The following is a 17,573-nucleotide window of genomic DNA, read 5'->3' on the forward strand; positions in this document are numbered from 1 at the left end:
TGCCTAATCTTAAACTGATGAACTGTCTGAAACACAGAAGTGTACTAAGTGCTCAATGGAATATCATTTCACTCTAAAAAAAGATTTACTTTTGATTATGTGCACATGTATATGTGGGAGTGATATGTGCAGTGCTTACAGAGGCCTGAGGCCCTGGAGTGACAGGCAGGTATGAGCCATTTAACATGAGTGCTGGGACTTGAACTCAGGTCTTCTGGAGAGCAGCAAGTACTCTTAAGTGCCGAGCCATCTCTCCAGACCTCATTATGCTTTTTCCCCCCTTAAAGATTAACTAATATATATTATATTATATTATATTATATTATATTATATTATATTATATTATATTATATTATATTATATTATATTATATTATATTATATTTTACATATACAGTATTCTGCCTGCATGTATGCCTACTCCCCAGACGGGGGTACCAGATCTCATTATAGATGGTTGTGAACCACCATATGGTTGCTGGGAATAGAACTCAGAACCTCCAGAAGAGCAGCCAGTGCTCTTAACCTCTTGAGCCATCACTCCAGGACCCCCTCATTATGTTTTGTAAACCATGCTGGGGTGGTCTGAATGAAAATGGTCCCCATAAGCCCAAGGAAAGTGGAACTATTAGGAGGTATGGCCTTTTGGGAGTAAGTGTGGTCTTGTTGGAAGAAGTGTGTCACTGGGGGCAGGCTTTGAGGTCTTAGGCGCTTAAGCCAGGCCCAGTCTCTCACTAGCTTCCTGCTCTCTGCCAATCCAGATGTAGAACTCTCAGCTCCCTCTCCAGAACCATGTCTGCTTGCATGCCAACATGACGGAAATGGACTAAACCTATGAACTGTAAGCCAGCCACAATTAAATGTTTCCTTATAAAAGTTGCTGTGGAGCCAGGTGGTGGTAGTGGCAGTGTATGCCTTTAATCTCAGTACCTAGGAGGCAGAGATAGGAAAATCTCTATGAGTTCAAGGCCAGCCTGGTCTACAGAGTGAGTTCCAGGACAGCCAGGGCTACACAGAGAAACCCTGTCTCAAAAAACCAAAAAGGAAAGAAGAAGAAGAGGAGGAGGAGGGAGGAGGAGGAGGAGGAGGAGGGAGGAGGAGGAGGAGGAGGAGGAGGAGGAGGAGGAGGAGGAGGAGGAGGAGGAGGAGAAGAAGAAGAAGAAGAAGAAGAAGAAGAAGAAGAAGAAGAAGAAGAAGAAGAAGAAGAAGAAGAAGAAGAAGAAAAGGTAAAGAAAGAGTTGCCATGGTCTTCACAGCAACAAAAGCCCTAAGACAAATGCTTATTAGATAATTCTAGAATCTGGTTAAAGAGAAGGTGTATTTAGGAATTACTATTTCTTTATTTTATATAGGAAATTTGAGATAGATCCTTTAAACCCAAACAAAACAAAGTGGGTAGATGGGTAGTCAGCAAGTCTGTTAAGGCCACAATCAACACAGAGCTCTTTGGAAGACAACGCACTGTGGCGTCATGGTCCTTCATGTTCTAGTGAAGATGCACCTGATGCCAGCTTCCAATTTCTAGCACCAAAACAGCACCAAGGCAGAACAACAACAAAAACAACCAATCAGCTTCTGGTTTGTGAGGGAAATCCAAAAACCAGTCCCCACAGGCAAAATTCCAATCTATCTTTGTTTTTGTGTGGCCATGAGCTAAGAATAGATTGTTCTTAAATGGGTAGGGAAAAATATTTAGTGGCATAAAAACTGTACAAAAATCAAACTTGAGTGTCCAATGAAGTCTGACTGGCATGCAGTCACACGGTCTCCTGCTGCTGGTTTTTAACGTTCACCACGCTGTGGCAGAGCTGAGGAGCTGTGAGACCACCAGCCTGCAGAGCCTGGCATCTCGCTGTCACTCTTTACAGAGAAGCCTTGCCAACTACTCACTGACCTAGTGTACAAAACTCGTGATAATTTGTTAAAAAAAAAACACAAGAAAAATGTATCAGATTGATGTCAACAATGTATTTCAGATAAAGAAAACAATCCCTTTATGACATCACACTCCAAGATGAGTTTATACATACGAGCACGTACACCAGCCTTGATATTCTCAAGTGAAAATAGTTGGTTTTTAGCTATGATAAAGGATAACTAAACCAAATTACAAGATGTTAACAAGAGAGATCAATATTTACCATAGTGGCATCCACCTTGAGGTCCTTTAAGTAAAACAGTGACTACAGAAGATTAATAAAGAAAAGGCATGGCCTCTGGTCTTTGCACAGGCTTTCCTGGCTGCCTGCAGGTGCTGATTAGGCATACAGTGATCAAATTTATCTCAATATATAAGAGTCAATGTAAAAGTTAGAGTTAGTCACTGCCTTCTGCTATCAGTAATTTAGTTAACAAAATGATCATTTGTTATATACAAAGGTGGTACCTGGGATACAAAAATGGTAAACAAAGGTGAACAAATCGAGGGCTCACCTTTGACCCAGACAGCAGCCTTCAAAGGGCAAGGACCAAGATTAACTCCACAAGAGGGGGGCCTTTAACTCTAACAAGAACTCATGTAGAGGCCAGAAATTTCTTTCTCTTTCTTGTTTGAAACAATGTCTCACTATGTAATCTAGTCTGGCTTCAACTGGCTACCCTGCCTCAGTCTCCCAAATGTCAGCATGACAGGCTCTACACAACCACACCCAACTCAAGGAAACTCTATATAACCTCTGCATTCAAGATTGGTAAACTAAGCTGTGGAGAAACACCCTGACTTAATGCAAGAGTGACTTATAAACTCTCAGCTCTCCACACAACACGGCCATCTACCTTGGGAAATACTGAAGCACAAGTCTCGAAATCTCGAAATTTCATTGCACCGAAGAGTCAAATGCTGGAGGGGAGAGGGGCTAAACTAAGATCTTGTCAGACCCTAAAATTCGGATATGCTATCTTTCTGCGTCCTTGCAATGCACACAAGAGTGCAGGAAGTAGTCGTGTTTTCCCCTGAATTTCCCTCTTCCCCAACCCCTCCCACCACCCAGTTCTCCTCTCTGTTTCTCATTACCCTGGGGATCAAACCAGGGCCTCAGGAATGCTAAGCACACACTCTGTGACTGAGCTATACCCCCTTTTCTTTAAAGAAACAGCAGAGAAGGAAACTTTGAGAGGCTAACTGCCTTTATTGATCTAGGGACCATAAAAGATAGCTGGGATTCTGTACTCTTCCCTCTTTTTAATCCTAGACTTAACTATTATTTACCCCAAAGAGGATTCTAATTATGTATGGTAAATGAAAGGACACTGAAACCACCTAGGATATCAGTCACAAAAGATGAGAAAAAACGTTTCAATAAGCTGCCATCTAGTCATACAGTTAAACTATTATTAAAATTTCATTTTCAGCCTGTGTTTTAGACCCGTGGAAATAAGGAGCAGTGGTAACAGGAATTTTATTTACCACATAAAATCCCCCTGAATTTGACCCTGGGGATCATAGCCACCCTTGTCCTCTCCTAGTCTAACCCCAAGTGTAGACCTTCATAACCATTTGGCCGCCTTTTCCCAGCCCAACACCCGTGGGTTTCTCTATCTGCTGCAGTGCAGGGGCAGGAGGAGAGCAGGCCCACTAACACCGCAGAGGAGTGTAGAGGAGGAGCTGAAGGAGTCCCACAGAGCAGACCAAACAGACTAAGAGGAGCTGCCTCCAGCTAGTGTCACCAACACTGCGGAGTGGGTAGTTAGGGTGTAATAAAAAAGTGAAGTTTCTCTGTGGAGAACACCGTCAAGTTCAGGATTTTATCATCTGTATGAAGTGTAAAAGGGAAGGAGGGCCGCTGTGTACAGAGTTCTGTGGAGCAACAGCAAGACAGTAGTTCACCGCGGTTTTGTCTTTTCTAAACAAATGACCACTGGGTGAAGTGTAAGTATACACTCTTATTGGTAATAAGCTCTAAAATCAACTGAATCTTGACGGTAGAGACTGTCCCATGGGATTACCCACAGAAGTGACTTAAGAGGCCCCTAGGTTCTCTGATGACAGCAGGACAGCTCCAGAGGTGACTCCAGTCTACTCTTGATCAACAGTCAGTCCCCTTAAAGTTTCTACTAACAATGTCAACAAAGTTGTAAACTTGCAAATGGAATCTACTTCATACACAGATGCTAGCCATAAGCAAACAGCTAAAAAACAGGTCTAAAATAAAGAAGCTGGGCCTATTCCCAAGTACACTCTACTCGAAGAATACCATCTGAATTTATTAAAAGACGGATAAATTTGGCATAAAAAAAGGCATTTTTAACTTCATTAGTTTTAAGTGCTTGGTCAAATATCAACCAGAAACAGACAGAAATAAACATGGCTGTTTGCTTACTTCCAGAAATAAGAATCTCAAGAGGCTCATGTGTGTCTGTTTTTTCCTTGAATTCTATCTTCCTAGTCCCTCAAAGACTGAGGATGGAACCGTCATCAGTTTCTGAAACATGCTGCAGGTCCGTCTCATGAGGTAGATTTGTCTGAAAGGTCCTAGCTGGAAATATGGGCACCAAATAGTTAAGTGATTTCCTCAAGTCACTCTAGAAGTGACCCACGGGAAAACAAGGCAAAAATCAAAGACTTTACACAGGTCGTATAGATAACTTTAGTCCAAATTACTTATGGATCTGCCATGAAAGCCGACCCAGGGCAAAGCGATACCTAGTCACTGGAATGCCCGCCGTACTGAGAACAGAGTGAAGTGGGGAAGGAAGTAAAGCTGTTTGCAGCTTCAGGTACAAGTCCTGGAGCATCAACCTGAGATCATCCAGGGCTGGAAGAGCCGATGTCTGTCCTCTCCTAGCTACGACAGGTCTATCTCTTGAGCCGTGGGAGTCAGCTTGTCCAGTAGAAGGGTTTGGCGTCCCCTCTTAGCGCCTCACTAATGAGAAATGGCTTCTTTGTCAGCAAAGATCTCTGAGGATCCTTGTCACACCTCAGAACACGCAACAGCACCACTGGCTCACACTAAACTTTTAATGGATTTGAAATAATTCCAATATAAAAGGAAACAAAATTCAGGGTGGCATTTACAATAATTAATAAAAAGTTGTGTACAGTGATGAAAACTGGAACTTTAGGAAATATAATTTGAAAGTTACAAAAGTACTGATAAAATTTTAAGATTATTTTCCTTTTAATTCCTAAAAAAAGACTGACAATAACATAACCAATGCTAGTTTTACTTGTTATTTCATTAAGGAGATCTCACATCTGTTTCACAGATAAAGGGCATCCTTATGATTATCACGTTCTGCCTTGCAAAGCAGTTTTACAGTACTTCAGGTGGCTTTGCAATCCCTCTTTTCTTATGAGTGAATCAATAAATATGCTTATTTACAAAACATTTGTTATAAATAGACATAACACCTTGTGACACAAACCATATACATTCATTTTTTTTTAATCTAGCCTGGCCCTTGCTTTTTTTTTTTTTTTTTCCAATTTTTTGTTTTCTTTTAAACTCCAATAATGACAGAGTACCATGACAGTTTTCAATAAATATCAAATAATCATGTCTGTCAAGACAACAGATCAATACTAGTGAGCTTCGAAGAGCAACAACAAAATCTTGGTTTTAACTGTTTCTCTCTCTCTTTCCCTCCCCCTCCATCGTTTCAAAGGCAAAATTCATCTTTAGAAATTTCATTGATCAAAAAGCCTTAAGAAGTAACACAAAATATAGTAGTCTCAATGTGATGACCCTAGTAATTCAGAGTCCAAGACAGAGTTTGTGAAGCTAACAATTCGTCCAGATTGATGCATTCAAATGCTATAGAAAGCAAGCGACATCATGCAAGGTTAATAGTAAGGTAAAAAACCACCATTTTAGGCATCCAAGCGGTGCTCCGAGGAGGGTGTGCTCACCGTTACTTCAGGGAAGCCTCACAATCAACATGCAACTGGACACGTGTCACAATAGAAGCTTAGCTCACAAGGCTATTAATTAGAAACAGCTGATCTCCACACAAGTGTGAAGTACAAGGAAACAAAGTATCTTTTAAGCTCATTTTAACAGCTAAATATTGCTTCTAGCAATAATTACTTAAGCCATAGGAAATGACAGTATTTTTGTTTAAAGAAAAGTGTGTTTACATACAGATCTTGAGTTAACCTGGACTCCAGGACTTTTAAAGGTAGGTAGTCTGAAATTTTCAGCCCTGGCTGGAGGCCTAGGGACACCAGCACCATTTCCCTAAACCAAATCAGCTCTGTGTATGAAAAGACAGCATTTAACCACTGCATGATGCTTCTGCACAGCAGGCAGGATACAGTCGTCTATCCCGGACAGCTCATACACACCGACAAAAAGGCCACAGGTGTCACAGCCCCTTCCAGAAAAGGCCTTTGTATGTACTGACTCCACACTCCAAGAAAAAGAGTGGTTATGGATTTGGGGATGAAATCTATCATTTTAAGGCTTTTGAAAGGTTGGGAAGTTGAATTTCTTCTTAAACTACAGAGCCCATGCCGCATAAATGGCTCTAGGAGACTGGGAAAAGAGTCCATCCATCCAATGTTTTCAGAGTGTCCCCGCCTCTGTGAGACACAGAAAAGGGGGACCCAGCAGCAGTCCACAGTAAGAGCATGCAGGGTGGCTTTTGGGTGAGTACCACCTGCCATGCACCTCAATCTGATTTGCCTGAATGTGTTGACTTCGGGGCAGGCACGCTGGCTTGGACAATCCATTGCTACTCCTTTTTCCTCACAACATGAACTCTCCAAAGATCCACATTTTATTATTGGACAGGAAACATGACCACAAAAGGTCTCTATAACAGTGAAGGATCAAGATCAGAGGCATGATGTAGGCAATTACACATTTGAAGCCACAGATAGGAGTTCACTGGTTTTGGTCTTGACATGTCAGATGAGCACCCTGTTTTCCAATCATAGAAAGATCAACCACCAAACAGCCAGTGCAAGGACCAGGAGAAAAGACATCATGAAAGGAATACGAGGAGACGGGAAAGGACTAGAGTAGAGGAGGCACTTTCTGAGAGCCTTGTGTTCCTCGGGGATTGGAATAGAAACCTTGGGAGCAATCTCTTCATTTTCTTGCTGGGGCAAGGTTCTCTCAGTGGATCTCTCTGGCCTTTTAGTTTTCTCTTCACCCTGTACTAACAGAGCATGTTCCTGTGTCTGCTTTCACGGTAGAAGATCAAGAAAGACAGAGAAAGATGAACAAAATGACAGATGGAAAATGCTTAAAAGTGATACTTGGGGATGTGCAAAGGTGTGGAAAGGTCTTTTGGATGCTTTTGCTTTTAGCTTCTCTTTACTTTGGCAATTTACCTAGCAGTTTCTGTAACCCAGCAGGTTTAACTATGTAATTAAATTAAAATTTAGTGTTTTGAATAAACTGGCATTGGAAGACTTGAAAGTTCAGGCAATCACTGGCTTCCCTTCATTCCATCACTTGTTCCTCAGTGAGGCTATTCATACATGATTTTTTTTTTTCACTTATGGATTCAGGTTGCTTTAAATTGCTTTAGTGCTGCAAATAATCACTGGATCAGGCAATGTCAAGAATGAAGCGTTCTTCTTGTCATGAGTAAAGTTACTTTTACTGACAAATAGAACGGCAGAATAGAAAGCAATTTTTCTATCTCTTCAGAAAGACTTTAAATGCAACAGCTTGGTATGAGAATTAGATTTTGCTCAGGGGACTAGAAGAAGTAAAGACTGCAAAATAAGAACAAAATGTATAAAAATTTATAATGTACCTCCAGGGTCTACCCTGGGGTGGGGACAGGGCAAAGAAAAACAAGAAAGGAAAATACATTCCCACAAGACCTTGAAGGATTATACACTTAGTGAAAGATCCACCCCCAACTGGCCAACTGAGACTCTCTCCCCTGCATCTCTGTACTCTGCTCTCTGTGGTCAAGGCGGACGGTATCTATGAAAGGAAAAACTTGGCTCTGAGCTCTCTTAGTTGAGCCAGCCTTCTCTGGTCAGTTTGGAAGTTGAATACTGGTTCTTTGCACACCCCCAAGTGATATGTATCAGGGAGAAAGTAGCTAGGGGACTGGTCAGCAAAAAGAATAAAAGGAAAAGATAGGATGCAAAATTATAATGATTTTTAAATGAAGATAAGGTGGGAGAAGAAAGACAACATAAAAAGAATAGGGTATAATTAAATTCATTTTCTCTCTGAGTACATATTAACATCTTCATGCATCTTTCCAAACAGCCATGCGCCGAAATAAGCAAATTGAAAACTGCAGATGCCACTGCAGTGGGAGTGTGATGTGTTAGGCCAAAGGCTGTGGGTGGGGATTTACTAGTGTAGCAAAAGAAAAAACGTGTTCAGCCACTGTTGCTGAGTTGTGGGGTTCTCTGCTTAGAGCCATGACCAGAGCAAGTTTTAGTGAGCAGCACAGTCACAGCAGCAGCTTTACCTCTGGCCCACCAACCTTTCTTTCCGAGGGGAGGGTAGAAGTTTTCTTCACCTGGTCACACACAAATTATATAAAGTTCAGTTGCCTCGCAATGCAACAACAATGCTGCCCAAGGCAGGAGAGGTTTCCCCAGAGAACCGACACGTTAGCCTAACCGTAAAAAGACAGGCCCAAAGTAGAGCTGCCCCAGCACAAGGGTGAAGACAGTACAGTCACTTACTCCAGCTTCACTCACAGGGAATATATGTGTGTGCATAAAGCTAAAATCATTTGAGCACCCCTCAGGGATCGATCTGAGTTTATGAGAAGTCCTTTCTTTAAAGTTCACAGAATGGCACTGCCATCCCTAAACCAGCCTTAGGATGATTTCGAAAGGGTTTCTATTTAAAGACATAAGCTATTTTCTGAAAATGGAGACCAATACGAATTTACCCAATGACAACCAAGACAGCATCAAGTTGCTTTTCAAGCTACTTTCAGAGTCCAAAATAGAACTAGAAAAATATGCAGGTACAGTTTGTAGGTGGGAGAGGGTTAAAAATGAGACAGTAACAAGCCACTCGTGTGTAGAACACCAGAGAAATAAGCAAGGGCATTGAAGATCATCCATTCTATCAACAGGCCCAGCGAGACAAATGGCTTGTGCAGAGCATTTCATTGAGCTTTGATTGACTAGACCCTCTCAGTCAAATCAAGCCACAACTACCCTTAGACCTTTATGAGTCTTATTTCAGAGGACACAGCAAATGAATTATCTGCCTTTCGAAGTGGTGGTCTTACCCAGGAGGGGTTATTTTCCTAGTTTAAAGTACATGCTATAGACTTAGAACACAAAACTAATGGCCATGTATGTCTGGGAACAGGGCCTGAGAGGACAATGCATGGGAACAACTGTTTCCTACGACCCCAATGACTAGTCAGCTGCCTGTTACTGAGGTGTTCTCCCACCTCATTTGTGAAAGTGTTAGCTAATTTTAATCTAAATTTGAAAAACACAAAAGGTTTTCTTGGAAGGATTTTTAGCCTCGTCTGTAGCTGCAGAAACTAAGTAATAAATGATATAACTGGGTAGTTTACCAAGAATCCTGAAAAAAATTTAAACCCAATTTGTGTTTTGTTTTAGAAAAGGGTCTCACTATGTTATTCAGTTCTGCCTCAAAATCCTAAATTAGGCAATCCTTCTGCGTCAGCCTCATAAGGAGTGGGACACAGAGGCCATGCCTGGTAAATCTCAGGTTTTATTGGGGATTTTAGTTTGCTTTTCTCAACTAGAACTGCTATTGTTGGGAGGGCACAAAGTAAGCACACAATTAAAAAATATATAATCAGTCATTAAGTTATGGTGACTGTTTATATAAATGACATGCTGGCTAGAGATAAAGACTTTAGATGTAAGTTTGACGAGATACCACCTTTAAACAGATTTATTCATTCTGAGATAGGGTTTCCAAAGTAGAAAATAGTAACAATAGAGAACAGACCCTGAAAGGTATCTCTGAACTTTTCTGACAGTAACTGTCTCAGAACACAGCTGGTTGAAGGTTTAATGCTATGCAAGATAAATCATCAGTTGTTTTTGTGAAATTGAGTGTTCTACATTCTCTGGCTTTAGGGCCTCCTTTGTTTCTTATATAACTGTGAGCAATCATTCCAGACATTTCTAAGTTGTACAAATGTTCAAATAAAGTTTTTTAAAAATGTACTCCCTTCCAATTGTGACCTTACTAAGTTTAGCAAACTCTCTGGGCCTGGAAGGCAAATTTTGAATATAAACAAAGCTTTATTGGCATGAAGTCAATACAAACTAGCCAGAAGCAGGCAGCTTCAAGCAGTTCCCAGAGCCCAGCCATCCACTAGTAATTCTAAAGGACTCCTACAATCGAACTGAGCTGCATAAATGACCAGGAGTATTTGATTATTAATATTTTATAGCAGCAACAAACTGCTAAGGCACCAAAGCCAAATTTCAGCTCTAAACTTTCAGACACAGAACATTAACATACATAATTAAAATACTTATTGCATTCAGCTTCACAGTCATGTGGACAAAGTACTTACTCCATCTCCAGTAGGGACTTGCCCATTGATGTTAAGAGTTCGGAAGGGTGAGTGTGTGGATAAGCGCTTGTCCCACTCGCTAGGTCGTGGTTCGGGTACCGATTCCATAAAGTTCTTTTTCAGCTCACTGATGCTGGCATGATGCTTTTTTATTTCTTCTTGACTCTTGTCTAAATCCTACAGTTGAAAGGACAAAGAGGTAAAACAATGAATAACCGGGACAAAAAACACACCAAGGGCAACCTATCAGAGACTGGGCACTGTAGAAAACACCACATCCAAGCAGACATTACTGGCCTGTATTTTGCATTAGGATTGTAAATATACAACACTGTTTGCCTCTTTTTTATTTTCTTTTCTTTCTTTCTTTCTTTTTTTTTTTTTAAACAAAGTGCTGTACTTGGAAGCAGTGAAGCATCACAATCCCACAGCTCTTGGAGGTTGAACTGCCCAAGAAGAGCTTGCTCCTTAATTACGTAACTCCTCTTCCACAAAGGATGCAAAACCAGATCTCCACCTCCTCATCCTGAAAAGGTAACCCCACAATTCAATTAGCCTCAGCTTGATGAGAAGTGACTTGGGCTCAGCTCAGGCAGGATGGAGATAGCCACAGGGAAACAGATGGATGACAGACATGGTAAACGACCTCAGCTCTGCTCCCTACCATCCTTGGTGAGCTGCAACACTGAAGAGTCCCTGTCTGTCCACTGCAGTACTTTTGCTTCTCTATTACTAAGACTTTTTTTTTGGCTCAAGAATTTATTACTAAAATTCCTAGTTCTAGCCTCCAAAGTCAATTGTTACTACCTCTAAAAAAAATTAAACGACTTTAAAGATTTTTAAAAATTACGCATGTGTATGTACGTGTGCATGTGCAGGTCAGAGGACAACCTCAGGTATCCCCCTCAGAAACACTGTCCACCTCTCTTGAGGCAGGGTCTCTCATTGGCCTGGAGCTTACCAAGGGTGAGGCTGGCTGGCCACCAGGTTCCAGGGATGCTCCTGTGTTATTTCCCCAGCGCTGGGATTACAAGTATGCACCACCATGCCCAGCACTTTTACATGAGTTAAGGGTATTGAACTTGGGTCCTCATACTTTACAATCATATATATTTCTTTTTCAGTATTTTCCCTACAATATAAAATCTTATGGTTTCCCAGTTTCCTTTCTCTTAATACAATTCAAAATAGGGACTTATGGGGCTGGGAGATATGGCTCAGTGGTAGAGTGCTTGTTAGCACTCACACAGCCCTAGGTTTGATCGTCAACACCACCCACAAAAGAACTTCCAATGACAGTCAATAGAGTCTCGTATCTCTCCTTGATAATTTAAAATAATACAATTGTTCCAGCAGTTTGAATACTGGACAACTAGAGGTAGATGAAAAGTTCTTTAAGGTAACAGTCTAAGGAGAGATGATCAAAACTAAGGCTAATAAATCATAGGCTAAGACATTCAGATTTTTTTGTTGTTAAAAAGATACATATTTTTTTTAATGAAGGACATCAGATGAAAAGCAGTCTGATAAATTTAACTTGAAAAACAGACTCAAATGTTCTTTGTCTAACAATACACACACACACACACACACACACACACACACACACACACACACACACAACCTCAAAAATTTGGGTTTCAGGTCACAATAGCTGGAGCCTGAAGCTATAAAACAATCTTGTGTTTATTTCCCACCAGGGCAACATTGTATCTAAGAAAAGCATGATGCTAAACAGACCTCCCCACACGTGTGTGAACTTTGGGATTCATCTATTTTTGGTGTTGTGGGAAATAATTTCATTTTGGAAAACAAAAACAAAATAAAATGGAAATTTTTTTTGATCAAAATGTGTTTACAAGTTTTGTTTTGTTGTGTTTTTTTTCCCTTGCAGGCAAGAAAGATCTTAACTAAATAAAACTTTCTCCAAATCACTATCAAGTAGAAAACAATAGAAAACCCAGGGACTCATGTGACATCTGGACTCTGGGACTGCTCCTTCGGAAACTCATGAACTAGCCTCTTTTCTTTCTATTTTTGCAGGACCGACCCACGTGTATTTGCTTTGAGAGCAGAGAGAAAACTAACCCCAAGAGCAACTGCAGCTCCCCACAAAGAGCATTACTTGCTCACTAAGAAGAAGTGTGAGTGTATCTCAGGAACATGAGCTTCCCTGGGGGGATGCCTGTCACAGCTGAGAGCAAGGAGGGTCGTTACCAGCTGAAGAAAAGCATGTACAAGCTCTTGGGCTGGTGAGAGTGTGACCCAGCTCCTGACTGATGTTAAATCTGTTTTGGCCCAGAACAACTGAACACATATATGAGTTTAAAAGTACAGACAAGGCAAAACAAAAACAACCAAGAGATGCCGTGACAAACACAATTCTGACCCAGCCTGAGCTGAGGCTGCTGATTTGTAACTCTGCTTGCCTAGCTGCTGATTGGTTTGGAACCTGAGAAAAATACATTTTTCAATAAAACTGATAGTTTCTGAGGGAGCTTTCTCCATCCTTCTTAGCTGGCTTGGTTGGAAACCTGTGGGGGCACAGAATAAAATTAAGATCTCAAAGGGACCTGTTCCAAATAGAATTTGTCATAGACATTTGCTACAGGTTCTCTCTGGGAGCTGGAGGAGGAGGCGGCAGATCTAAAAATGAACTCGACCTTATTTGTGCCAGAACAAAGCATTAGTGGGGGTGTGATAAGAGAAGGAGGGAAGGGATGCTTTAAAAAAAAAAAAAAGAAAGAAAGAAAGAAAAGAAAAGAAAAAAACCTGCCAGAGCGACAGATAACTTAAGAGAAGTTCCTTGGGGGCACTTTTTACAAAAACTAAGGAATGATAGTCAAATTATGTCAGGTTATGTTCAGTCAGGTTAGATAATTTTTGAGGGCTATCATCTTATGGTTTTAGCAGCAATAAAACCAAACACTTGGTTAAACGTAAAATGTTCTCAAAAAGCAGTTAGTAGTTTGAAATTCCAAACACACACTTATTAAGAAATCTCCTCCCAGGGCTCTCAGAAGAAAACACAGCATAACACAGGAATTTTGTGAGTCTCAGAAGCCACAACACACCTTGTGGAACACATGACAAATATATGATTGGCACAGCAAGTTCAGGGAATGTGCATTTAGAGTGGGGAGGTGTCACACAGAGAAGAAGTGATCACTGGCATGGCTTGTCCTTCCTAATCTCCAAAGACAAGACCATGCAGGCCTCAGATATGGGCTAAGACAGAGACTTCCCGTTTCCAAGTTTGAAATACACCAGAGTCTGGTCTTAGAAATACTTTGTTATATGCGACAAATATATGTAAAGCACTTGGCATTGTGTCCATCATTCAATATGCAATTAATGAAGGCCATCCATAATTTTTTATTATTTGTATTAAAGTACCTTACATAAGTAAGTACCTTATATAGCAGATACTTGAAATAGTTATCAACAAAAAAATGAAATGAGATTAAATAATCTTTACAGGCCAATTAGTAATGAGAAATATATATATAATTTGGCCTTTTTCATTGGTGTTTTGTTTTGTTTTTGTTGTGAGGCTAGGTCTTTTGTAGCCCAAACTGGCCTTAAAATATAAAGCTGAAAATGACCTTGACTCCCTGACCTTCCTGTCTCGGCCTCCCGTGTGGGGATTAAAGATGTCCTCCTGTGCCTGACAAGAGCTCTATTTTCTAAAGTTTCTTCACCCTTTCAGATTGTGTATACTGGATACACGGCTCTTCTTTCAGGTCTCAATTTCCTTAATTTTTCTCATGGCGTTCTTCTAATCTCCAAATTGGTTTTACATTTCATATCCAGCATATAGCTCCAGACTAGATAAAGTATACGAACTGAGGCAAAAAATCTGGCCACTGCTGAATGTAATAGGAAAAGGACCTTAGGACTCCTATATGTTACTCTTTCTGAGAAGAAAACTGTCATTAAAAATCATAAAACTCCTATATCAAATCCCAGCTTCACCAACTTACTAGCTCTATGGCCATGGAGAAAGTACTGACATTTCCTGACTTCAATGTTTTCATGTAAAAAAAAAAAACAAACAAAAAACACCACTCACAAGCTTGCTTTTATGGTTAAGCCTACAGTAACCGCCCTCAAATGCTGGGCTCACTTCTTTCTTGTTTCTTCCTTTTTCTTCCAACTTTCTCTAGTAGTTTTTTTTTGCTATCTCCAGTGGGTAAGCCCTTATCAATCGTGACCACTTTGCCTCTTTTGTTGGTACTCTTCTCAGTTCAGGAAAAAAGGAAAAACAGTGCAAATTTGTTTCTTGGGGCATTGAGAGATTATACTCTTAGAAAATTCAAGAAACTTGATGTTTGAATGTTCTGAAAGGGGGTAAAACAGCAGAACCATGGCAGGGAGAGACAGTTCCAATCATATATTTCTCTAGAGAGTATGAGAGATGAAACTCTAAGTTAGGAGAGATGATTGCGTATTTCCATGTTTATGGACATGCAAAAGCACTTTAAACCTAAAAATCTCACATGCAGTGTCATGCAAAACCAAACACAGCATAGGATGAAGGGGATCAGCAAAGACTGCAGAAGGTTCCAGGCAACCAACTGAAATAAGCTTCAAGTTCATACAAACCTCCAACATTAAATTGCTATGTCTGATATAAATGTTTTCACCATCTAGTCTCTCTCTCTTTTTCTGTGAAAATGAAAGGGGGAAAAACAGAAGCATAAAAAATTAAAATGTTGTTCTTGCGGGGGAACGAACGGCAAAACAAACAAACCAAAAAAAAAAAAAAACATTTAAAAGCAAATGTCTGCAATGCAGCATATGCCAACATGAAATGGTCACAGAACTACAAGGACACACAGAGAGCATGGTTACCAGAAAAGAACAGATGACCTTGTTTGCAAACAATGGAAAGCTGTGATGATGTTATTTAAATAGACAGTGCTCCTGGCTTCATAGCTTCTAACACAATAAGCTGTTTTATGTTTGTTTTTGAAATTGAGCTATTTGAATATTTCCCATATACATATGATGTGTGTATACACACACACACACACACACATATATATATATATATATATATCAAGAGCTTTGAACACCACGTATCATGGAGTGGAGAAATGCTGTAAAAAAAAAAAACAACTTAGCTCTTTGGAGAGTTTTATACTTATGAATACTGCAATATCTGGATCTCTACAGTGTTCTGTATTTAATCAGGTAACAAGTATATCCAGTAAGAACAGGTTCATCCCACTATGAGGTGGGAAATCAGCACGCAGCAGTTAAACTCATCCTGTTAATTCTGGAAGTTGCTGCTATGATTGCTTTAGTGACAAATGTCTATAAAATGATAATGGGTCTAATAGTATGATGCCATTGGGAAAGTTCTTGTCAAGTCTGAACGTGAAAGGTAGGTCTGCCCCCTTCACAATATTAAGAGACTTCTCTGCTGAAAGCTTACTTTGATAAAACCCGTCAATAAATAGTCCAAGGTTCTAATGTCTTTGTGTGCACATACGTGTGTGTAAATGCACATCACAACTCCACTGTTTGAAGGTTCCCTACATATTGGCTCTCTCAAAGTAATTCCTGGTGGAAAAAACTCAAGGGCTGGACCACTGTCTTTTCAACACACTCATCAGCACAGGTGAAATGACGGCATGGTGGTGGGGAAGCAGAAAACAGCTAACCTTCCTCATTCTTATCAGCTCTTCAGGCTTTTCTGCAAGCTTCTGTTTTGCCACAATTCAATAAAGAAAAAAATAAAATAAAATATTGGCTCATTGAAGTTTGCTTGAACCTTTTATTTATTTTTAAAGAGGAATGGGGGAGAATCAAAAATTGACGGGTAAAAGGGGAAAGGGGCAAGTGGCCTGTTGGCACAAACCTGTGTTTGGTCACCATTTGAGGTAGGTACTGTGACCTCGGTGTGGGGTTTTTCCACCTACATTTAAGAAATAAAATAGTGAAACAGTTTAAGTTAGCAGGCTTCCATGAACAGCAAACAGCTTCATGAAGCTGGGGTTAAATATACTGAAGAATGACCACCACAGCAGGAAGCTTTGCTCCCAGTGCGAACTGTTAGTTCACCATCATAGTTTCAAGGCTGAAGAGGGAATATGGATAGCCAAATTACCAAAAAGGAAAACTGAGTTAATCATTCTATTGATGAAAAAACATTTTAATACTTATTTATAAAAAAAAGTACCCACTAAAGCAATAATCTAGCCTTAATACTAAGCCATATGCTCTTGTTTATGACCTGGAAGTACTCTGATGAGAGAAAGAGAGTGTGGAGGTCAGAAGACAATCTCAGGTGCCAGTTTTCACCTTCTACCTTGCTCAAGACAGGGTTTCTCTTGTCCACTGAGATGTATGTCATATTTTCCTGATTCTACCTCCCTTCTCCCAGTAGGGGTGTATTGAGATTCCAGACACAAGTGTTACTGCATCTGGCTTTTTATGAGGGTTCTGAGGATTTGAACTCAAGCAAACACTTGATCCACTGAGTCATCTTCCCAGTCCTAGAAGTACTTTAAATCATATTTAAGAACAGATTTATAAGTAGAGATATAAATGTGTAGTATACATGATAGAAATAGTTTTTATAGTTAAAGCACATGTAATAAAGCATGTAAGGCACCAAACAGGTAAATACAAAGGAGTCTATTAGTTGTTCAATACATTTAAGGAGATGATTTTACTCCTTAATTTATCGAAAAAGAGCATATCAAAATAAATTACATACAAATTGTAACTGATACATGCAACTACTTCCACCTTGGCTGCAGCATCCAACATTCACGTCTCCTCTCTAGGAAGCTGGAATCACATGCTTGGCAGATGGGCAAGATTTATGCTTAGTAGTAGCAGAGGAATACTATCCTAGGGATGCCTGTGTATCTTTGGAATACCTCTAAAAATAACCATCTTACATTCAGAAACTGGAGTAATTATTCAAAAACCCGATTATGATGAGGAAACACAATGGGGTGAGTGTTGCATTAAGGCAGCAGGCATTTCAAATTTAGAAACCGAATTGTCTTTTCTTTTTTTTTCCTCTTTTTTTTTTTTTTGGTTTTTCGAGACAGGGTTTCTCTGTGTAGCTTTGCGCCTTTCCTGGGACTCACTTGGTAGCCCAGGCTGGCCTCG

At 40.2% G+C, this 17,573-nt stretch overlaps 1 protein-coding gene across 45 annotated transcripts in view; it reads right to left on the reverse strand.

The window, feature by feature from the left end:
- Positions 1–17,573, reverse strand: part of Epb41 (erythrocyte membrane protein band 4.1) — a 163,101-nt gene that overhangs the window by 23,059 nt on the left and 122,469 nt on the right. For 8 of the 45 annotated variants that reach the window (XM_076565273.1, XM_076565272.1, XM_076565274.1 and 5 more), the window contains exon 13: positions 10,443–10,619. In XM_076565273.1, the coding sequence (XP_076421388.1) occupies positions 10,443–10,619 (177 nt within the window). Of the gene's footprint in view, positions 1–1,141; positions 8,012–8,384; positions 8,436–10,442; positions 10,620–15,047; positions 15,111–16,111; positions 16,154–16,308; positions 16,366–17,573 lie in introns of those variants that run through there. The other 37 variants (XM_076565267.1, XM_076565265.1, XM_076565291.1 and 34 more) reach the window with 17 other exon arrangements.

Source organism: Peromyscus maniculatus, chromosome 2, assembly GCF_049852395.1.
Source record: "Peromyscus maniculatus bairdii isolate BWxNUB_F1_BW_parent chromosome 2, HU_Pman_BW_mat_3.1, whole genome shotgun sequence".
Lineage (NCBI taxonomy): Eukaryota > Metazoa > Chordata > Mammalia > Rodentia > Cricetidae > Peromyscus > Peromyscus maniculatus.